This window comes from Trachurus trachurus, assembly GCF_905171665.1.
Source record: "Trachurus trachurus genome assembly, chromosome: 12".
Classification (NCBI taxonomy): Eukaryota; Metazoa; Chordata; class Actinopteri; order Carangiformes; family Carangidae; genus Trachurus; species Trachurus trachurus.
This window is the reverse complement of record NC_139908.1, coordinates 9692560-9716196: the sequence shown is the minus strand read 5'-3', so window position 1 is coordinate 9716196 and position 23637 is coordinate 9692560. Positions and strand designations below refer to the sequence as shown.

At 42.2% G+C, this 23637-nt stretch overlaps 2 protein-coding genes across 2 annotated transcripts; one reads left to right on the top strand and one right to left on the bottom strand.

Annotated features, from left to right (window-relative positions):
- The first annotated feature begins 550 nt into the window (after positions 1 to 550).
- Positions 551 to 4375, top strand: ptger4b (prostaglandin E receptor 4 (subtype EP4) b). Its single transcript, XM_083983002.1, has 2 exons — positions 551 to 1648; positions 2943 to 4375. The coding sequence occupies exons 1-2, from the start codon at positions 875 to 877 to the stop codon at positions 3522 to 3524; spliced, it is 1356 nt and encodes a 451-aa protein (XP_083839128.1). The 5' UTR covers positions 551 to 874; the 3' UTR covers positions 3525 to 4375.
- A 5561-nt stretch (positions 4376 to 9936) lies between these two features.
- On the bottom strand, positions 9937 to 23226 carry ttc33 (tetratricopeptide repeat domain 33; the record flags this gene model as incomplete). Its single annotated transcript, XM_083984200.1, has 4 exons — positions 9937 to 10529; positions 13382 to 13513; positions 17928 to 18009; positions 22982 to 23226. 4 exons carry the CDS (start codon positions 23224 to 23226, stop codon positions 10146 to 10148), a joined length of 843 nt encoding a protein of 280 aa, XP_083840326.1. The 3' UTR covers positions 9937 to 10145.
- Positions 23227 to 23637: the final 411 nt, after the last annotated feature.

The following is a 23637-nucleotide window of genomic DNA, read 5'->3' as shown; positions in this document are numbered from 1 at the left end:
TGTTATTATGCCAATGACAATAAAGTATTGAATTAATTTGTGTGAAACATGTTCATTAGAAATGGGTAATGATGAGTAACAACAGCTGTAAAACACATGTGGCGCCATAACCAATAATAATAAAAAGCAAGCAAAAAAAAAGCAAAGCAAAACAAAAATAAAAACAAATTTCCTTTGAAATATTGTGAAATATGTATAAAAATGAACTTCTGGGGTTAAGAAATCAAATGTGTACTAACTGCAAATGTACTTTCCATCCATAAACTTTCATGCTGACTTTACGGTTCTGTCCAAACCACCGTCAGCTGAAAGAGGATGATGATGATGATGAATGATAACCTACACCTATGGCTATGGGAAATTCAGTGAAGAGTTGAACAGGGACCGTGACCCCACACAGCACAGCACACACTCGCGCCCGTCTCTCTGACGACTGTGGTGCGCGAGCGAGTCACTGGCTGAGCGCGAAGCAGAGGAGGAGCCGCCGCCAGTGGCCCCAGAACAAACTTCCCTGTCAGTTGAGTGTGTGTGTATAAGTGAGTGTGTGAAAACAGCGTGAGGTGCTGCAGCTCGCATTGCAAGTCTCTAAACATCAAACCACCCACCTCCTCCTCCTCCTCCTCCTCCTCAGCTGTTGGGTCACATCTCCTGTGGATTCTTGCTTTTTGGACTCGCGGGATTCGTATAATGTGGATTTTTACTCCCGTGCGTAAAAGAGACATTTGGAGACGATGGATTTGCTCACTATTGTTGGAGAAGCTGCGGGGGAATACGCGTTAATGGAAAGTGTCACTCTACTTCGGCAGCGAGAGGAGAGTCCGTGCGAGTTAGTAGTAGTGTGAGAACAGTGAAAGGCGACCCTCCTGCTGCAGGCATGAACAGCACCGCGGGGATGTTTAAGCCCCCCACCATCCCGTCCATCATGTTCATTTTCGGGGTGGTGGGGAACGTCATCGCCATCGTGGTCCTGCGGATATCGCGAAAGGAGCAGAAAGAGACGACTTTTTACACGCTGGTGTGCGGCCTGGCCGTGACGGACCTGCTGGGCACGCTGCTGGCCAGCCCCGTCACCATAGCTACCTACATGAAGGGCTCGTGGCCGGGGGGCGACCCGCTGTGCCAGTACTCCGGCTTCATCCTGCTCTTCTTCTTCCTGGCGCAGCTCAGCATCGTGTTCGCGATGTCGATGGAGAGATACCTGGCGATCAACCACGCGTACTTCTACAACGAGTACGTGAACCAGAGACTCGCCGCGCTCACGCTGTTGATCATTTACATCTCCAACGTGGTGTTTTGCGCGCTGCCCAGTCTGGGCTTCGGGAGCGTGAAGCTGCAGAACTCCCGGACGTGGTGTTTCATAGACTGGCAGAACAACCAGACCAGCGTGGCCACTTTTAACCTGATGTACGCGGGTGTGAACTCTGTCATGGTGCTGGCTACCGTCATATGCAACGTGATGGTGTGCGGCGCGCTGATCCTGATGCACAGGAGGTTCATCCGCCGCACGTCGCTGGGCACGGACCAGCGGCGCATCGCGGAGCTGCGGCGCAGGCGGAGTATCGGGCGACTGGCCGGAGCAGAGATCCAGATGGTGATCCTGCTCATAGCCACCTCCGCCGTGGTGCTCATCTGCTCCATACCTTTAGTGGTGAGTACTGGAAAAAGTGAGCGAGTCACACTTACGCACCGCGAAGGACAGTTTAGGCGTAGGAAAGTCACCATGGGGAATGAAATGCATTAGAATAAACAGAATAAATCAAAAACTATATAGTTTAACTTATTTAAAGTTTATAATAAAGGACCGTGCACCTTTTGTGACGCAAGAGTAAAACGTGACAACATCAAAGGAAGTTTTTCTTTTCTTTTTTTTCTTCTCATGAGCAACAACAAAATGCCACAGCTGTTAACAGCCTATAATCCAGGTTAAAGTGTCTGTGGTCGGTGACAGACAGACACACGTCTCTGAGGTGTCAGTGCTGCTGGTTGTGGCTCCCTGTCCTTTCACCTGCACGTACAGAGTTTCGATCACATCATAGTGGGACACGATGATGACGCTGAGAGTCGATCAGACAAAACTCCTGTGGTTTGTTTGCAAACAACTTCACGACTGTTTTGCACGTTCATCTCTAGATACTAGATGTGTTTACGCACAGACTGAGATGTCCCCTGGGTCACGCGCTGCAGTGGGTCAAAGTTATTGATTATATAGATTGGGATTCCTCAGTCAGTCAGGTATCTGTATGTCAGTTCCTCATGCCCAACTTGTGTCCTGTGGAAGAGATGAAGCACAAACTTCACAGTCCCACGTCTGTGTATAAATACACAGTGTGACAAAATAAATGAGTAACATCCAACCTTCCTGTTTTTTTAGTACAAAATAACCTCTTTGTGTTACTGTTCCTCCTCTGCACTGCAGCTCAAAGATGAAATTAAGTAGAAGACAAGCACTTAATTTACTTTGGAAGCGTTTTTTTCGTACAAAACAATGATTTTTATAAACCCAGTGGGCAGACAGGCACACAGAGGAGGAATTACAGTGAGCAAAATGTGAATTTAACCTGAATTAAAGTTAAACATCAACGCTTTTATGTGTTTTGCTGTGAAATGATGACTATTATGAGACTCTGGGGAAACCCGGTGGCCACTGTGATGAATGACAGTGAGAACTTGTGTTTTTATAGGCCTCTTGCCAAATGCATGGGCCACAAAGCAGCAGCTACATTCAGCCAAATGTCATTTTAGGTTTGGCCTGTCCATGCCAACTTCTCAGGAAAATGAAAAATAAACAAAACATTGTATTCCCTGAAAACGGGGTGTACTAGGCAGGTTGGGGCTTGCTCAATGTCTCTTCCTTTGAAATGTTGTTCCTTGTTCCTTTATGTGACAACCAGGCTCATTAAAGCTCCTAAATTCATCTGCCATCTCTCTCTCTTGTGTTTCAGTTGAGGATCTTTGTGAACCAGCTGAACAGGGCGTCTTCTGGACTGACTGATGACCTGCTGGCCATCCGCATGGCCTCCGTCAACCCCATCCTGGACCCTTGGATCTACATCCTGCTCAGAAAGACAGTGGTCCTCAAGCTGATGGAGAAAATCAAGTGCCTTTTTTGCAAGATGGGCGGGAGGGGACGGAGGGACGGCAGCCAGTTCCGCTGCGCCGACGGCCGCCTCTCGTCCTCCATCGTGTCCCGGGACTCTCCGTCGCTGGTGTCACGAGAGTTGCGGGAAATGGTGAGCACCTCGCAGACCTTCCTGTACCCGTCCGAGGAAAGCACGCTGAGGTTGGGGAGGTCGTTACAAGCGGGGGCACCGTCGTCGGGCTCGGGTCCAACAACAACGACACAGACGTTACACTTACAGGGCCCCCGGGAGGTCGAGGGGCCTCAGAGGGAACTTCCACAGAGCGATTTAGGGGACAAGGCGCCAAGCGGGGCACTGTCGGGGCTTCCAATGTGCCCCAAGGACCCGGCTCTGCATGTGACCTTCACAGACGAGACTGCAAACATACAGGAGAAGTGCATATAATAACTAACCACTGCAGAGGGAAAGACTCAGTGATCCACACAGATCGTGTATCTGTAGATATCCATAAAGTGACATTTGATAGATGTATTACTGAACAAGTCACCTGATAATAATGTATTACTCCTCAGTCATAGCTCACCGCAAACACCAGGCCATTAAATACACTTCAGCACAGTCACAACAACAAACCCACAGAGGACATGGAGACGTGGTAGAGGAGCTCTTTTTGTTGCACTTTCTGAAATCTGAAATGTGAACAGTGTTCATTGATGTTAATTTATTTTAAGTATGAAACGATACTGTATTGTCTTCTCTGTGAGAAGGTCCAGATAGTTTGGAGTCATTTTAAATCGGTACAAGATGAATATGTTCAAAGATTGTTGGGTTTTTTTTTTTTTTTGGTACACAGAAACATTTGCAAACAATTTGGATCATATAATCATATCATGCCCTGTATTTCGTAATAAAAGGCAGCTATCACGGCGATGGTTTCACAGCTCAGACACTGGAGGGTGTTAGGAAGCCTCCTGAAGTCATGTAGTGATGTAAAAATCCTTAATTTACCTTGTTTAGCCCATTAACTTTACAAGGATTAAACCAAATTAATCCTGTTTTACCTTAATGTAAAGTGAAATGGCTCTCATCTAATGAGACTTTAATGTGGAGTTAAGAAGAGGAATGAAAATTGAAGATCTTCCTTTATGGTTGTTTTAGCCTTTTCTTGAAATTGATTTCCTGGTTTAACGCAGCAGTAATGCTGTTGTTTCTGTCAAGCGTGATATAGTAAATATCAAAACCACAATGTTGTTTTTGTTTTTTTAAAGAGCAGCAACTTCAACGTCAAATTTAGCAGAAAATGTCGACTCTGTGAACAAACTAATGTTGTACCAGAAACATCAATAAACTGAAAATAAAAGTTTATTCACTGAAATGAAAATGTTTAATCATTGTTTTGTTTGTTTTGTTCTGAAGACTTAACAGTGTTGGTGTGATATTGAGCTAAATATAGGTTGTAAATTTGTACAGTATCCAGGAGAAAGAAGTCTTTACAGCTGAAATGATTGGTTTATTAATCAGTGGATGGACAGAAAATCTGAAATAGTTTGGATAGTTGATAAAGGTTTCATTTTTGAGAAAAACATCCAAAAGAATTCACCAGTTTCAACCTCAGAAATGTGGATTCGCTATTTTTTCCTTAGTATCCGACTGTTGGTTGGACAAAACAAGAAATTTAAAAACAATTTCCCATTAATTCCTGATGCTGATTCATCAGTTCATTAAAGAAGTAAATAAGCATTCCTGCAGCCCTACACGTGGTGCATTATGAAACTATTCAGACGCGCAGCCTTAAGCTAAAATCATTTCGATTCTTTCCTCTACTCATCAAACAATGGAAACCTGGTCCAGAGCACTCAGCACCTCAGACTGGGCTGAAGGTTCATCTTTCAACAGGTCAGTGACCTTAGGGACAAAGCCAAAACTATGCAGGAGCGGTTTGGGGACAATGCTCCATGATCCTGGCTCCTGGTGCTCAACACATGCCCTGACTTGAACCGCTCTAACGAGATCAGAGAGCAGTTGTCCGCTTAAATGGTCCCAATACAACATGACAGAGATTAACAGAATCTACGGAGAACAATGACAAAAAAGTCAGGTTTTGAGTAAACAGTCTAAATACTAAATCCATCTGAATTCTGTTTCAGTGAAAATATACAGTACGCTACAGGATACTGCGTGTCGATTAGGAGGAAAATCAATTCAAACGAATGGGGAAAAAAGGTGCAAGGGTCTGAATACTTTCTGAAAGCACTGTGCATATGTGTGGAAAGTGCATTTTATGGTTAGGAAAATCAATTCAACATGAATGAGGCCTTTAGGAGCACGCGTCCCTTAATCTTTGCTGAAGAAGAATTATTGATCCGTCCTCCGTAGAAGATGGAAAAAAACAAAAATTCAATACTGATCCCTTGAGGATTAAGTGATGGTCGTCCCATTGTTATCAGTCGGAGCAAGAAAACCAGCTGGAGGAGGATAACATGCAAAGAAATGCTGCAAAGCTCTTCATGAAAACACTAATTGACTGAATTTACGGTTGAATTAAATTCTATGTAAAAGCAGCAGGGATAACTCAAACAGATCCTTACTGGTATTCAAGACGATCTTCAAATAAACGCTCTACAATAATGATCTGTTTTGCCAGCATGCCACTGTCAGCGCCACGCCTGCTGACAAAACACAGGTCAGCTTTCCTCCATCTCATCTGTTCCTACAACTGAGCTGATGGCTAAAACATTGCTAACCAATCGCCAGCTCAGATGGCGCTCACCTGCAGAAAGATCGTTTCTTCACCCCTGACGGTTTTCTGGTCCAGTGTGGCCAGTGTCCAGAGCCTTCCCAGAGCAGTAAAAAAAACAAAAAAAAAACACCTCCCTCCCAGAAACAAAAAAGCCATTAAAAAGTTGCTGTGTGACCTCAGACTGAGAAATCTGTTAAAGCTCTCTTGGGAGACAGGAAATAGTGATTGACGAAACAGTTGTGATAGGATTTTAACGGAGGGCAAAGAGAAAAACGATTCTTCCTGGAAACGTGTCCCTTTCTTTCCCCAACTCGTCTGCTAACGCCACTAACATACGACAGTATATGGGCCAGGCTGTTTTAGAGATTTAAATTCCTGCCATGAGAAGCCTGTGGAAACAATCGGGTATTAGGAGGTGCCACTCAGAAAGAACATTGCCTTTTAGCACGGCAGCAGAGTTCAGAGCGATGGGAAATCCAGGCGATGATTGATATTAAACGTCAACAGTATTTGTGCTGTTTGAGCAAGGTTCAGTTAACAGCTTAAGAGTACATGAGGATAAAACAGATAAAGGTTCAGTTGGTATTAGCAGTGAATAAGTCCAGAAAACAGACAGCACTAAGAATTTAACAGAGGAATTTACTGCTGTTTCTGGCTCAGTAAATTTCTTATAACGTTCATGTTAAACAGGTGTAGCCTACTCTTCTCTATGTTCACCATCTCACGTTACCGTGCTAGCATAGTAAACTAGATAAAACACAAAGTTTGGTTCTCAAGTTTGTTATTGTTGGTTTGCATGTATCTAAACAGCTCTATCTAGCCAACATTGGGTGCATGGCGTCTGTCCGACCTCCCATTTGTCCGACTTAACCCTAACCCTAAACCTAACCATAACCCTCTAGAATAAGTCGGAATAACGCCAACATTAGCATTAGCATAGCAGAAACATTGCAGCGGAAAGGGACATCAGTGTTTGTTAACCCATGTCTCTATCACATTTTTCCTCTACTGAAGTTGGCACGCTACCAAATAGCCATGACCCATCTTGTCTCTTTGCATTATAGCGACTGAATGTAGCCTCCAATCTGCCCTGAAGACATATAATAGCACAGCTCAGATGGTATTATAGTCTCTTGTCCTGTGAATGCATCAACTGGCCAAAGCTCTTGTCAAGTGAAAATCACCATCATCCACTCCTGACTAGGACAGACTGAAAATGGATCTCCAAAGTGATTTCAATTTATCCCAAGGAGGACCCACATTTTTCACGTTTTTTCACATTTTAGGCCTATGCATAACAATGCATCCAGTAGCCTACTTATTGAGGTATTTCCATCGGGGTCAGCACCACAGCCCAATGTTCCCTCAGCCCTATGTTCCCTCATTTCTAAGAATTTTTTTTTCACCGAAAATTTTGAAAATTAGGCCCTATGTTCCCACAGCCCTATGTTCCCTCAGCCCCATGTTCCCACAGCTGTTCCCTCAGCCCTATGTTCCCTCATTTCTAAGATTTTTCTTATTTCTAAGAATTTTCTCAAAATGAAACTCTAAGTCAAGTCATTTTTATTTTTATACTGCATTTAAAGGGATGATTCAGAGTAATTTCAACCTAGGGTCCTTTGCACCTCGAGCCAAACGGGGAAGAAAAAAAAAACCTCAGAAATGAGGGAACAGAAGACTGAGGGAACATAAGGCTGAGGGAACATGTGAACCCAATGGTGTTGCTGGAGGAAAAGCAAAATCAGCTAGAGTCATCATCATCTGGGAACCATCTCTGTACCAAAATTTGCTTCAATCCATGAAGAAAATGTTGCATTTTTTTCTAACCTTTTGGTGACGCTATACCAAGAATCACAAACATTCATGTTCTTTACTGTACCAGAGTTCATGGGACTCCATCCAGTAGGAGTTGACAGGATGTTTGATTGAGAGCAATGCCAACCTGGAGGAAACATCAGATTACCAAAGTCTGTAAATCCTCTGGGGAACATCAACGTCTCTACCAAAATGTCATAGACACCCGTCCAAGAGCTGATGATATACTTGAAAAACACGAAGATGTGGAACAAGCCAAGACAGAGTAGAGTCCTCATTTAATAGTTTGGAATAAGTTGTTAAGAGGATTTACTAAACTAACATTGGGAACTAACCATGGTCTGTCGTCTAGCAACGGTAAAGTAGGTGTAGACAGTTTGCGTCTATAGTTTTCATAGAGCTGACCAACTGACTGACTTCCAGTTGGACCGTAAAGATACAACTGAACCAACACTAAAATCACCCGACACACCCTGATTATACACAGGTGACCTCCATTTACTTTATTATGCAACTTCCAGAAAAAACTGCACCAGCAATGATTTGGGCGTGTCACAGGTGAGACTTATGCAATCATGATTTTTTTTTTGTTTTTAATTTAAAACAATTTGTAGAAATTTGTTCTCTTTAAGAATTAAGGGAAGGGCTCCATTGTTTAATTTTTTTTTTTTTAGCAGGAACCTTGTTAGGCTACCTGCTTTTCTACCGCTACTTCACAGATACATGGCATGCGGTTAGTGCAGCTCACCTTTTGCTCCAATAACTGGTCTCTGCATTTTCAAATGATGCAAAAGCTTGAGCCTGTGGTATTCTTTGCTGCTGCAGCTGAGGCTTGCGGTTTGTCTGAAAGTACACATTGTCTTATAGGGAGTTTCATTCTGAAGTTGCTGTTCGTAGAAAGAAACCCCCCCACTTCCACCTGGTTTTATTAGTGTTATTGTGGTGCATGTTCAAATTTATTCTCGAGATCAAATTCAATTGCTTATCATTCTTTAAGACAACAAATATGTGCTCGCTGTAATTTGCTCACTTGTGCAGCACACAGCACAAATGCACCCAGTCTGTACTGTACCTGTTTGTCTTGACCTGAGGACCTGAGGAGCTGCCCTTGTACATTTGGTGCCGGCATTTCCTGTCCTGTCTGATGAAGAACGTCACGTTAGTTTTCATTATTACTTGACAGTTTTTTGTTTTTCTGAAAGGTGCAAGCACTGCAGTGAGATGTGCTCAGACACAGATGGTCTGCAGGTACTTCAGTGACCTTCTGTACCGCACACAGCTGTCATCTCTTGTCTCCTTCTACTTAATGGCTTACTTATAATAATAGCAACACTTGTTGTTCAGCCTGATACATTATCTTACAGGTTCATTTCCAGAAAGCTCGTAACTTCACAATAACACAGAGTCAAACAGTTACCAAGTAAAGATAAATACAGGAAACACAGCAAACTATCACACACTTGATTCACGTTTATTCACTCAATGACTAATTGAAACCTGACCTGTCTCACAAACACAGTTGTACACACTGACATCTCACAAACATTTAGCCATCAGTGTGTGTTTCCTGTTTGATGACCATTTCCCAGCAGTGAACAACTTTTACTAATTTATTTCAGACTTCGTAGCTTAATCCTTTAAAGATTTTCAGTTTTGACGGATTAATTTATTTTATCAAACACAAAGCAAACAGCCCTTTATTATCTATACGTTTTATGTAAATTGAGTTTTAATTTAATGATTATAAATGAAAAACTTCAACCACATAATAATCAGGGCGGAACCTTTTGCAAAAACACCAGAGTGATGAGTCATGGGGTTTTGTGCTATAATCCACCATTTATAATGGTATGTTATGATACATTTTCGCAGATTTAGAAACTTTCAGCTCCTACAATCTTGGATATTGAACTTGCACACCATATTGCGATTTCAGCAACATTTAGATCCATTGTTCAGCCTTGTTTGAAATCCTGTTTTTATTGTCATTAAAAGCTCCAGAGATCGTCTGATAGATGTGATGTCCTATAAGTGTCAGAGAGCAGATTATACTGTAGCCCCAGAGTACATTAGCTACTAGCTAATCAGCTCAGTGTTGTTTTGGAAGTTTATAATTTATAATAAACAAATTAATACAAAACATAACAGTAAGATGTTAACATTTGTACTAGCTTTATCTTGATGCATCTTTGCTAACCTCCCAGTCTCTGTTGGACGGGTTAATGTTTACTCACTGAAATGTGACTCTCTAGCTGTTATTTTTGGTTTCTGCAACCGACTGAGACTAAATGAGGCAGAATATATTTTTGAAAATATCTTTAATCTTTGTGTACACATGTCAAAACTTTGCATGCACATTTAACACGAAACAAAACAACTGTATTCAACTTGTTTTACACCTCTTGCCTGGAAGTTTTCAGTTCTCGTTTTGGGGTTTTATCTTCTATAAATAATCAAGCTGGAGTCCTAAAAACATGGAACAGGGACGATCCATTCACGCTGAGACCGGTTCAACGTCCTCGTGCTTTAACAAACTGTTCAGCTGATGGCGTGGCTGCGTCTCCTGATCCTCCTTCTCCTCCTTCTCCAGAGACCACAGTCTTAATATTCCCGTCACAGTCTACGACCACCGACGTCCTCTTCAGCTCCTCAAAGCGGGCCTGTCGCTCAGCAACGGCCACGCAGGCGGCCAGCACCTCGTCGGACTCAAAATCATAATCCTGCTCCAGCTCGGGGGCGTTCAGGATCTGGTTTTTGGTCTCCTCCTCCTGCCGGATCTTCTCCTCGGTTGCTAAATGCTGCTTCCGTAACCTGGATGCCCACACCAGGTCCTCCTGCCACAGGCTGCGCTCCGACGGACACAGGTGGATCGCAACCTGGAAAGACCTGACAGCCTGCAAGGAGAGTGTCGACATCAGTTTAGGATTTAAACACACAATTTCATGGGCAGTAAAAAAAAAACAGGAGGTCTGAACTCAGTCTGTCAGTAAAGAGGAGTTTATAGCATCTGACAAAACTCCTCCAGGTTGGTTTATGGGTTCATCGTTACTCTCACAGATTAACGATGTGACACCACATCAGTGCAGCTAACGGCTCAGTCAGATTTACTGCTTCATTAAGAAGTCATCAATACCTCCTCGCTGACTGTGCATGTTCACAATCGATTTGAAAGTTATTGTCCCATTGAGTAGAAATACAAACAGCCTCTGGTTTTTTATGGGACCTAATATCAAACATATTCCCATGTTGGTTGAAGTGGCTGAAAAAGAGTCAGTGGGAGGTTCATGTGATTTACTAAGCGACGTTTTTGGTTGCTCTGTTGCCTCTCTCCTCTGTGCAGGATACCCCCCCTGGTTTGGGATGGACCCAGTCAAAACATTTATCTTGATGATTTGGAAATGCCGGATTTTGAATTTTGCCAAGAAACACAAGATTTAGGGACCGTGTTTACGTCATCTGGACAGAGATGTAGACTGTAAACTAAGGCAAGGACCGAGAACAAACACTGACTTTCTGCATCTGCTTCTCTGTCATTTTTATGTCTTTGTTGGGCAATAAAGAGTTGGAAACTACATGTCAATTTGGGAAAAAACAAAAAAACAAAACTCTATCATCCAATTCATGCCCCTCCTATGGATCTTGTACCTCTTAATCCCTTTAAGAGCAACAAATGAGAAGAAAGTAGAAGTTAATCATAAAATAATACTGTGCTCCACTGCAAATATTTAAAATGTCAAGAACTGAGGTTTCTACATTATTGTGAACAGTTTGTGCAAAGTGCAGCAGCTTGACTTTAAACTGGAGCACATGAGCGAGAACACGTTTCTCTGGTTCTGTCCCTCCTGCACCGTCTCCTGGTATGATAAATGATTCATTTTAAATTTATACAACTTAACATCCTCCATTTTTGACCTTTAGAAAGGTTATTAAGGTCTATCAGCTTTTCAACAGCTTTTATTACTTTCTACAGCCCCTCTCTTTCTTTTTTGATGTTGACACGCTGCCATAAATATATTAATGTATGAGAAACAGAGGTTGCACCTGTTCCCAGAGACACAATGAGTCACACCTCTTATGAAAATCTAGTCCAGTGTCGGTCCTGTAACAAAGTCTTGTAGCCGACATGGGTTTGAATTTTATGTTAAGTATTAGTAAGTTCTGCTGAGGTATCAAACGTCAAACGTGTAATAATCAGAACAATAACAAACTCTGGTTTTTCCCCATTTGTTTGCCTTGGCCACTAATAACTGCTTTAACAAAACAGAAACGTGTTACTGCACCGCAAAGAAATCGTTCAGTTCATTTTCTGCTCCGAGGATTTTCTTTGTCAATGTGAAAATAAACAGATATGTTATTTTTTTCATCTCTCTCTCTCTCGCACAGCGCTCATTTAACGTTCCCCACCTGGAACTGAAATAACCTGCACAGTCAAGTTCAACTGAAAGTCTTTGACTAATGGACCATAATAGAGTTTGACAAATGAAACCGTCCAGAGTCTCTCAGACTAAAAACAATCCTTCAACAGACGGACGCCACAGCGGGCATATTAACAACAAAATGACAAGCAGAAGATAAATGTGCACCCGAGCCGTCATCCTGCAAGGTTGTGTCCATGTCAGCAAGCATCCAATATTTTGAAAACACTGAGACTTATCAGCCTGTTTTATTTGGGTACTTTCCGTTTTTCATGAAGTGAGAAATTAAAGGATGCAAAGAAAAGATGAGACTGTTGAGAAGAGCAAAACGAGGGAAATGACTGCACTTTACATTTGCACAAACAGGCACCACTCGAACATGTTGATGCACACGAAGCCCTAAAACTCGACCGAACAAGTCTCGCTAAAAATAGACGTTGTGTTTTTTTTCTTTCCCTTCCTTCCCAATAGCTGCATTATAGGAGGGAGGTGTGTCTATATTTGGTTTAGTTCTGTCTCGGGTAACTTTCAACACTTCCCATTGTTGCTTCTGGTGCCGTAGGACAGGTCTGTCGCTCCGGGACATGTAGGAGCGACACACGGTGCCATTAACTGAAAGGCTTCTTAGTTCAGCCTTGTTTGCTTCGCTCTAAATACACGGTGGAGGGGGAGAAGCAGTGCAACTGTGATCCCAATGGTTTTTTTTTGCGCACCCACAGGTCCCGACGTGTTCTGGGGCAATTTAAGCAATCGTGCAGGCCCCGGGCGTCTGGGCGTGCTCTGAGGGAGGCACTTCGACTTCAGACGCAGGGAGGGAGTATGCAAGAAGTAGTAAACAGATAACTGAAGAATCTCAACGGCTCTTCAAAAACCAAGACGCCGCTGATTTAGAGACAGATACTCAGACGGGTGTAGTTTTTTATTGCAAACTGCAACCCGACAAAGACCATTAGCGAGTCTTCAGTCGTTAAACATCGCATCTGATTGACTGTTGGTGCTGTCTCTATGTGCCGGCTTGTATTTGGAATTAGCTTCGGCTGTGTAAAAAAAAAGAAAAAAAAGAGCCTTTTTTTTAAAAACATGCACTGGGCTTTAGTCACCACAGAGGACACAGCTAACACACCATCATCTGCAATTAATAAACAATGTTATATAATTGCTTTCTTCCAGGTTGTGTTGTTTCTTCCTATCGCGTCTCTTCTTCCTCGACTCTGACTAAAGTCTTCCAGCAGCTACTTGAGCGTTTGTTTGCAATTGTGCAGTACAGTAAGTTTCCCACGCCCTAGTTTCTACTTTCTTGTCATTTGGAGTTTGTTACCAGTCATACGCACCAGGTCCAGCTCTCCCAGGTTGAGCTGCGCACGGCCCAGAGTCTGCCAGCCCTCCCACCACAGCGGTCGAAACTTGACGGCCATCTCCGCAGCTTTCACGGCCGGGAACACTTCCTGCAGGATGGTCAGTACCTGTGGTGGAGGACACGAGAGTTTGAGACTTTCTGTGGTGAGCAACGGACAACAAGGGGGACGGGGTGTTCCCTTTGTTAAAACACTACATGAAAAATATGATTACAACAGTCTGACATAATGATTACTAATGGAAGAGAGTCAGTGGTGGTCTGCAGCTGATGTTTCCCTCAAAGCACAAGTGACATCTGGTGTAACATCTCGTCAACATGTGATGTATGTGAGCAAAACAAGAAAGGAAACAATAAACAAAATAGCAACTTAGGACTGTGCAGCACATGCAGATGCAGTGTTGTTTTGTCTAAGCAGTGAGTCAGTGAGAAAGAAAAGAAAGTTGCTGATTTAAATATATATATACTGTATATAAAAAAACAATCATTTTATTATAAAACATTTATTTAACATCAATATAATTGGAATATCTTTGGGTTTCGATTTGATTTTTTGGACACAGTAGTAAAATCAGCACTGAAGCAATGATGATTTATTTTCTACAATTGATTCCGTGTTGACACCTTGACGTCATTGGGTTGTACAAATTGTTTGACATTTCACTAACTTTCTATAAACCCAAAGATAAATCAAGAAAATAACTGGTAGAATAATAAACAATAAATAACCTTTAGTTGCCCTGAACAACACACCACTGTTAATCACTTTGAACTCAACTAACCTGTTATGAGCATGTTTTTTTTAAATGTTTTTTTGTACATGATACAAACCAAAACTATTAATTGAGAGATGAATCATAACCAATGAGTGACTCATTGGCTATTTGATCGAACTGCACAGAACAGCACAGCACAGGACAGAACAAACTGCACAGCCACGATTATTCTCTGTAATTTACTTATTCACTTATCAATGCTCACATTTAACAGAGTCGCACTGAACTCATTAACCTCTTCAACCTCACGGACTCTTGTGAATCATCTTATGACATTAAGTCCATTCATGCATTAAATCTTTATACAGAATTTTTTAAAACTTGCTTTGTGGTGGGAAACTGATCTGCATAAACAACTTGCGAAAAAAAAACAAAAACATACTTTTCACAGATTATTAATATTAATCATTGGCAGCGTTGGGAGGGTTTTATTGTCTGGAGCAGTGCAGGTTCCTGCAGTTGTAACATAAGTGCCAGGAAATCTCTGTATTGCTGCCAGTCAGCTAGGAGATCATACACTGAAGACTAGGTACACTATTTTCTAATGTGAGTCAACTTTGACAGAGCAACTCTGACACACTTTCATTCCTGTAGAGGAGGTGCAAGACTGAAAGTGCGTTGTGTTCGTTTCAGAACACGGTCTATACTGGGAATCTAAGGCGTCTGTTTTGTTTATGTCTGACTGAATAAACCGTTGTCATAAATAAAGAGAATAATAAAGAGCAGTGTGTCTGAGGTGACCAGAGGCAGAAGCTTTTATCATCATCTAAATAACTACACTTGATACACAGGCCAATAATAGCACGAATGCCTCCACCTGTTAATTTAGACATTCATTTTTAAAGGGATAGTTCAACATTTTGGCAAATTGGCCCATTGTCATAATCCCTGTAGTCATAGCAGTAGGTTCGTTACCTTTAATTGTCGGTGCAAGCTATTTTTAGAACGGCGGAGCAGAGCCGTGAGCTGCTCAGAGCTACGCTACGGAGGCTCATGGGATTTCTTGGTTTCCCTCATCAAGCTCATCAAATACACAATCCAACAACTCCAAAACGCTCTCGTGGACAAGTTGTGACCTGCACATTCACCACGCTATGAGATAATAACAGAACGTTACGAGACAGAGTTGTTTTCGAGGTAAATGCAGAGTCTGCTTGCTGAAAAACTGTCCCTGAAGGCAACACGCATCAGCGGTTTTGCATGAATTTACCTCTAAAACAACTCTGTCTCGTAAAGTTTCGTTATTATCTCATAGCGTGGTGAATGTGCAGGTCACAACTTGTCCACGAGAGCGTTGTGGAGTTTTTGGATTGTGTATTTGATGAGTTTGATGAGGGAAACCAAGAAATCCCATTAGCCTCCGTAGTGTAGTTCTGAGCAGCTCTAAAAATAGCTTGCACCTACAATTAAAGGTAACGAACCTACTGCTATGACTATAGGGATATGGCAATGGGCCAAAATGTTGAACTATCCCTTTAAAGCTGAAGTTCCCTCAGTTGACCTCAAGACTTTATCACTAAATCTCCAACTGATTTAATAATGAACCTGAGGAAGAAAAAAAAAAAAACACTTCTCTAGAAATCATTAATATAATCAGTAATATATAATCCAGGTAGGTGTGGTGACAGTTTTACCCACAGCGCCAATTTCCTCCAGAGCGAACAGCGGGTCCATTATGGCCTGAGCTGGTCAGATTAGGTAAAACAGGACTGCCATTAACAGGAGGGAAGTGATGAGGGGAAGTAAATAAGCAGGATCAGCGTAACCGCTCCTCATCATCTGGACAAGATAATAGGGGGATGTGATGATGAGCCAGCCTATTTTCAGCCTAATAACATCAACACTGATAATGGACGGCAACAGGCCCGACGTGCTGCAGCTCCACACGCTGAAGATGAATCTGAGCAAATGGAAAAAAAAGGAGGCTGTGCTTACTCATGTCAGTCATGGCATGAGGCAAAAAAAAAAAAAACCAACAATTGTGGTTGCGTTCTGACTCCAGGCCTGCTCCTCTAATGATTTCCTTCTCAAATATCCTTGAATGGATTATATTACATTAGGCACACAATACTCCATCTGATGTGAATGGTTATGGTATGATACAGAGCAACTTTATTGTGTTTGTTTGTAGTAAATGAATAAGGAGTAATGGAGGTTTTGACTAACTCTTCTGGCTTTCCTGCTCGTCCCACATATATGGGAACAATTTACTGAAAATGTCAGAGGAAAAAAAAGAAGCGCGGGGGCCGAGGAACAACAGAGTAAAAGGGACATTAAACACACATGTAAACACACAGAGGTATGGGCTGAATAGAAGAGGAAGTAAACTGACTGAATTAAAAAAAAAGAAAAAGCAGAGCCACTTAGAAGCTGTTGGAGACGTAGAGCAGAGGTTCGGCGTTGTCATCACCACCCCACTGATATCACTTATCTCACTTTAAAAGCATACCACAGTGGCAGCTGACAGGAGGATGCATGTGGCTGTGATGGCTGAGAAGGAACCACAGAAGTGCAAAAACACAACTGTTGGCAATGATTTCTTTAATTCACAAAACCCCTGTCAGATCATACAGATGTGTAACTGCACCCTCCCCACCCCCCAAACTGTGGTGACAGCTGTTAGAGGCATCACATTTACGACTCCCAGTCCCTTCTACTGAATGAGGAAGCGGTGGGTCATAGACATAGTCACAGACCGTCTTGACCACATTGCTCAACAATTGGCGGTTAAAATTTTTGGGTCTTTGTCTACATTTGGGCAGGAGAGGAAACTCTGTACCGTTTAAATCAAGTCATTCATTTGTATTGTTTAATTTGCAGATTAAATAATTCTGTGTTTGTTGTTCGAATTCACGATTTACTCAGCAAACAGAGGTTACATCAGTTGTTAAATGATGGTTTTATTACCTACGACATCCGCTGTGTTTAGTGCATTTGTTAATAATCAACCATCTATCGACTGTTAAAGCGGTCAAACATCGGTTACAGATATCACTTGAAAATTGCCTCCACGGTTGATAGTCAAGTTGTTTCACAGCTGCAGATTTCTGGCTGTGCTTCACTGATTTTGACCCTCTTTTCTCCACCTCTTCCATTATGAGTCAAACAATGTTATACGCCAGTGGGAATGTACTGGTTAAATCAGCGTTGTACTCCTCTGTTATGCGTGAAGGAAAAAGAGTAACAGATACACTGCCCGTCCAAAAAAAAAGTGACACACTCTAATATTTCGTTGGATCGCCTTTAGCTTTGATTACAGCGCGCATTCGCTATGGCATCGCTTCAATAAGCTTCTGCAATGTCACAACATTTATTTCCATCCAGAGTTACCTTAATTTTTCAATGTTTCTCAGTGGAGGTTAAGGTCTGGACTCTGTGGTCAAACAGGACCATGTTTCTTCCTTGAAGATGATGGTTCCCCACTCTCCTTCCAGTTTTTAACAATGCGTTGGACAGTTCTTAACCCAATTTTATTAGTCTCAGCAAACTCCTTAGATGTTTTATTTGCTTGATGCCAATAATTGGACCCTTCTGAAGCCGATTAACATCTTCTCCACAAGCACAGGATGTGTCTTCCAACATTGTTGTTCAAGAAATGAGACTGCATCAGTTATGGTAAGAATCATTATCATCCATGCAGTAATTATAAAAAGGGAGGCTCTTACCTATTAGCTAAGTTAAATTCAAGCTGTGACTTTTTTTTTGGGACGGGCAGTGTATAATGTGAGCGGGAAATAAGAAAATTACCTGTGACTTCATCTCATACAGCTCTGGGTTTTCTGGGGTCAGCTGAATGGCCTCGTCCCACTTCTTCACGGCCTCCCAGTGCCTAAGAAAAACATACACGCTGTAATTTAACCTCTCGTGAGAATGCATTACTTTCACATAAGGAAACTACAACCTGGACTACACGTTTTACTGAATAGCTGCACATGCAAACTATTAATACCCCCATGGATGCTACAGTGCGGTATAAAGTTACCCAACACTATCAAGGCCCTGCACGGACATGTTGCCCTACATTGAGCTAATCACGTCCATGTATTGACTTTGGGTGAGGTTTAATGCCTGACTCAGAAAGACAATCACATAAAGAAGTGAAACTGGACTCCCAGTTCAATTGTCTCCACCCTAAGATCCGACGTTATGTAACCTCACATAAGGCCATGTATGTTTGTCCAACATGCCCCCCCTCCTGCTGTTTCTTGTTTAAAAGGCACTCATTTAACTGGAGATATGTCTCAATCACTGCCATACAGCTTCTCAAGAGCGGGGATTCCCATGCAACTCTGCACGACAGTGACTTCTGGTTTTCATTAACGTAAACATTTCTAAGCAGAGCTGATTGGTCTTTGTTATACAGGCTTGTAAATAGAGAGAGAGAGGGGGGGAGGAGAAGAGCTACAATATGCTGTTAATATAGGTTGCTTGAAGCTGTAAAGCTCCAAATGTACCGCACAACACCTGTCCATCTGGTTAACAGAGAGGCGGCACAGAGCACACAAAGACTTCTGCAGGTTAAACACACACACACACACACACACACACACACACACACACACACACACACACACACACACACACACACACACACACACACACACACACACACACACACACACACACACACACACACACACACACACACACACACACACACACACACACACACACACACACACAGGTCCACAGGAATGAACAGCATCAATCAGTTTCTTATCTGAACTAGCCTTGCACTGAAGGTGGCGACCAGCACCTTCTCAGGCTGAAAACACAAACGGGATTTGCATAAAATTTGGGCAGAACTTAGTTTAAATGTCAGCGCTCCGAGCATCACGGCCGCCTGCTGCCTCCTGATGATCTGTTTTGCATAAATTTGTTTACTAGAGGTAACAGTTGTTTAGGTTTACAACAAAAAGCAGGTAACGCACTGAGCGAAGTGAACCTGTGATGTTCCCGCCGGCGCTCACTCGTGGACAACCTCCCTCTCCTCCTCCTTCTCAAGTCAATATTGACTCAAGAATCATTTCCTGATCAAGATGAAGATTTGGAAAGATTAGGAGATAAAATCCTAGGTTTGAGAACACGGCCGTCACGTCTACGTCTTTTCGTAGGATTATGGAGACGGACATCCGGACAAATTGAACAGCAATTTTAAAAAAAAGTTTGAAAAAGTCACACAATGAGAGCATTAACAACCAGAGACTGAACTCAGAACTACAATAGAGTCTGACAAAAGGCAAAAGGCTCAGACCGAGTGAGGAAATGGAACCAGAGCAGTGACGAAATCTTACCGACAGATGAGGCAAATGACACTGCAAAATCATGTGAGGAAATTAAGCAATAACCAACATACACCACATGAAGCCTGAGAGCTAAAAATGACTCCTTTACTGTTGTGTATCAACTCTGAACATACGTCAAGAGAGGAGGGGAGAAAAAAAAGAAAGAAATAAAGTTTGAACAAAAATAGGCTGCAGACGTAAGTGCAACCTTGTGTTTGGTTTGAAGAGAGAGTGAACAAATACGAAACAGACTCGAGCATGTTTTAGGGCTGAAAAAACGTACAGTATTGGGGCATTACGACCACTTCACACACCGCTGGAAACATCCCAGACGCATGGTTATGATAACACTTAAAGCAGTAAACCAACAGGCTTAAAGGGATAGTTAACATTTTGGTAAATTGGCCCATTGCCATAATCCCTATAGTCTTAGCAGTAGGTTCGTTACCTTTAATTGTCGGTGCAAGCTACTTTTAGAACGGCGGAGCAGAGCCGTGAGCTGCTCAGAGCTACGCTACAGTACGGAGGCTCATGGGATTTCTTGGTTTCCCTCATCAAACTCATCAAAAACACAATCCAACAACTCCAAAGCGCTCTCGTGGACAAGTTGTGACCTGCACATTCAGCACGCTATGAGATAATAACGGATAATAACGAGTCGTTTTCGAGGTAAATACATGCAAAACCGCTGATGCGCATTGCCTTCAGGGACCGTTTTTCTCTGTATTTACCTCGAAAACAACTCCGTCTCGTAACGTTCTGTTATTATCTCATAGCGTGGTGAATGTGCAGGTCACAACTTGTCCACGAGAGCGCTTTGGAGTTGTTGGATTGTGTTTTTGATGAGTTTGATGAGGGAAACCAAGAAATCCCATGAGCCTCCGTAGTGTAGCTCTGAGCAGCTTGTGGCTCTGCTCCGCTGTTCTAAAAATAGCTTGCACCGACAATTAAAGGTAACAAACCTACTGCTATGACTATAGGGATTATGGCAATGGGCCAATTTGCCAGAATGTTGAACTATCCCTTTAATGTAAACCAGAAAAACCTCATGAAGCCTCGTGGAAGATGCTAAAAAAGGCCCACGAATGCCAAGTCACAGAACTGACTCAGCGCGGCAGCTGGAAGCCAGAGAAATCAGAAAACTATGTGGAGTATTTGGATGATGATGTGAAATGCCTCACAACTCCCACACCTCCACACACACACAGACAAAAAGAAAAATTGGGCCATTCATGATATAAAATGAGGCCCAGTTCTACAACTGCACGGTTTGATTTTTCCATCCTTGTCTCCAAAACAACTGGCGTGTTTTCTCTGCCTGATGTTTAAATGAAGATGAGCGCTGTCAGTCATCTTTTGTCTGACCTTCACATGCCTGTTGAGCCTTGCCAGCGTCTTTGTGAGGTGACATTTCAAATGTTTTGAAGCCTTAGGTCTTTAATTTCAAAGGTAAGCCCAGGTAACAAGTTATAGGCCGACCGTATCGACGAGCGAATGTGCAGTCCACGTCTTATTAAGTTTGTTTGGGTTTTTTCAACCGATCATTTGTCACTCAGACAATGGCTTTTTGTTTTGTTTTCATTTCATCGCTGCAGCTCATCAATAAAAATGTCAAGCGGTCCATTCATGCATGCACAAATATAACGAGACAGTCTGTCATCCTTATTAAGTGTCAACTGTGCATGGCAGCAATATGCACAATTATAAAACATGTTATTTTGAGCAGTGTTGTATAAATATTACTGCGTCCATGGGGAATTTCTCATATTTTTCTGCACTGTTCAACAGGCCAGATGTTAAGTGAGGTTTATAAATTGGCCCTGCCAGCTCCGGTTGAATATTGACCATGCTTAGTAAAACATTAGTAATTGAGGGAGTGCGGGAAACTGTGTCTAACTCTAACTTGATGAATTCAAGATAAAACAATGTCGGCTGACCTCAAAAATGCAGAAAAACAGCCGAAAGGCAAGTAAAGCCTATCAGCGCACGAAGTGACGCAAGCGGACCACATGCAGGTACTAGATGAGGCCTTCACTGACATCAGAACCATCTAAACAACGGTAATAATGACAGACTGACATCAGAGGTCAACAACGTTAAGAGGAGGTAAAAAAAACAAAAAAAAACAACATCTCCTGGCTCACATCCACCCTCCACAACCAGACACCAGCTCAGACCTCCGAGCAGCCATTACCGCGGCAGTAAGGCATCATTTCCCCGGCAAGATCCACTTTCTCCTCGAGAATGCAATTACGTGCCGTCACTACGGGCAACAGCGTTACATCCTCTATCCTCCTCATCCTCCCCACGTGATTGTTATGTGGGTTAAAATGCTACTTCTCAGGGGAAGACATGTCAGGTAAAGAAAATACTGAAAGATGAGAGTGTGTCTTTTAACACTGAAGTCTAAAAATAGACAACATACACAGGAAGCTCAATCAGCCTTCGGTCGGTGTCTGTCATGTCTTTTTTGGTGTGTCATGATGAGAGATAAATAATACTCATGACATGACTCAAATGCGTGGTTACCATCATTCAACATAACATAAACCAGTCTCTCCGTGAGGTTTTTTCCGGAAACTACAAGAAGAGACCGTGGCTGTAATGAGTGTTTCACTGCAATTTAAATATGTCCTTTTAATTTAATTGAAAAGTTTGTTTAGTTTTTTTAATCAAAATGCTCTGTGCTCTTATTTTTCACAAAGTACAAATAGGGCAGTTTCCATCACAATCAAAGTTATTTCTTTTGAATAAGTGATTTCTTTTTATGAGGAACAAAAGATAATTGGGATTTGAAATGCAAAAAACAGATTATTGCAATACTTCCAACTAGTGCTTACACAGAAATAATATCAATATCAAGGGACACAAAAAAAAGAGAGAGAGGAAACTTTAAGCTCAGATGGAGCTAAATAATATGTATGCTCTGTACAATGGCGCCCTCTTCTGGACAATTTCTGGAAACACACATCATTATTTGCATTAGTTGAGCTACTTCTAATTACTCTTTATATAAACACATCTATGGGCAGTGTGTCTGAGCATGCAGCACAGGTAGAACAAAGGTTAAAACATTGACATCCAATGCATGGTCCACATAAATACTCAAGGTAGGAAGCAATACGTCGTACAATAGAGGATTCAATTTGTAATCCCGCTTGATATAAAGCAGACACAAAGTGCTGGAAAATGTCTTTGAAAGGAGATAAATGTGTGTGCACATACAGCTTGTTTGTTCAGCACTGGTCGGTTTTGTTAAACCCACAGCTGAGCAAATATCCAGTGCCCATGTTTATAACAGTGCATTGTTCATTTTTTCCAATGATTGAGATATGTAATCCTCACTAATCCTGTCAAACAGACTCCAATTAATAGTTTGTATTGGTTACAAAATGGACTCAGTATTTAATGTTTGCATGTCTCTCTGTGTGTGTGTGTTATTTCTACAACAATGCACATGTGCACAGTGCTGGCTGCTTTGAGCATCTCCCCTCCCCTCAGGCTCGTACTACCTACCTGCCCTCTTCAGCCAGCAGTGCACCCTCACCCTTCAGCCTCTTGCTCTTGGCTGCACAGTCCTCCAGTAGGACCTGCCGCCGTCGTTTGATGGCTTGCAGCCAGTCGACATCCTCCTCATCCTCATCCTCATCCAGCCCTGGTGGTCTCACATCCTCAGCCTTCTCAGCCTCGGCCTCAAACTGCTGCACCACTGACTTCGACACCTTCTCACCAGCTTTCCTCTTCCAGCCAAATGAAGCCATCCTGCCTCGATAAATGTGACGCCACAAGCTGTAATTTGAAAACAGTGATAGGCTTTTATTTTGAAAATATTAGAATACAAATTAGTTTAGCATAATCTTCACAAGGTACTTACTATACAGTAGTGTATACGGCAAAGGTTTAGCACGACTTCTTTACTTAGATGTTTATATTGTTAAAATACATGACACACGATAAGTTAGCTTCATAGATTCACCTATAAACAAAACAAACCCTGTCACAACAACTGCAACGACGCTAGCTAACGTTAGCTATCGTAGCTGGATAGCAAACCCTTATGTTACGTTTCAGAGAATTAACACGTTACTGTTACCACTAAAACAATTTCATTTTGACAATATTTCATATATTGTCATTTGAAGAAGGTGGGGGGTAATTGTATACGCACATAC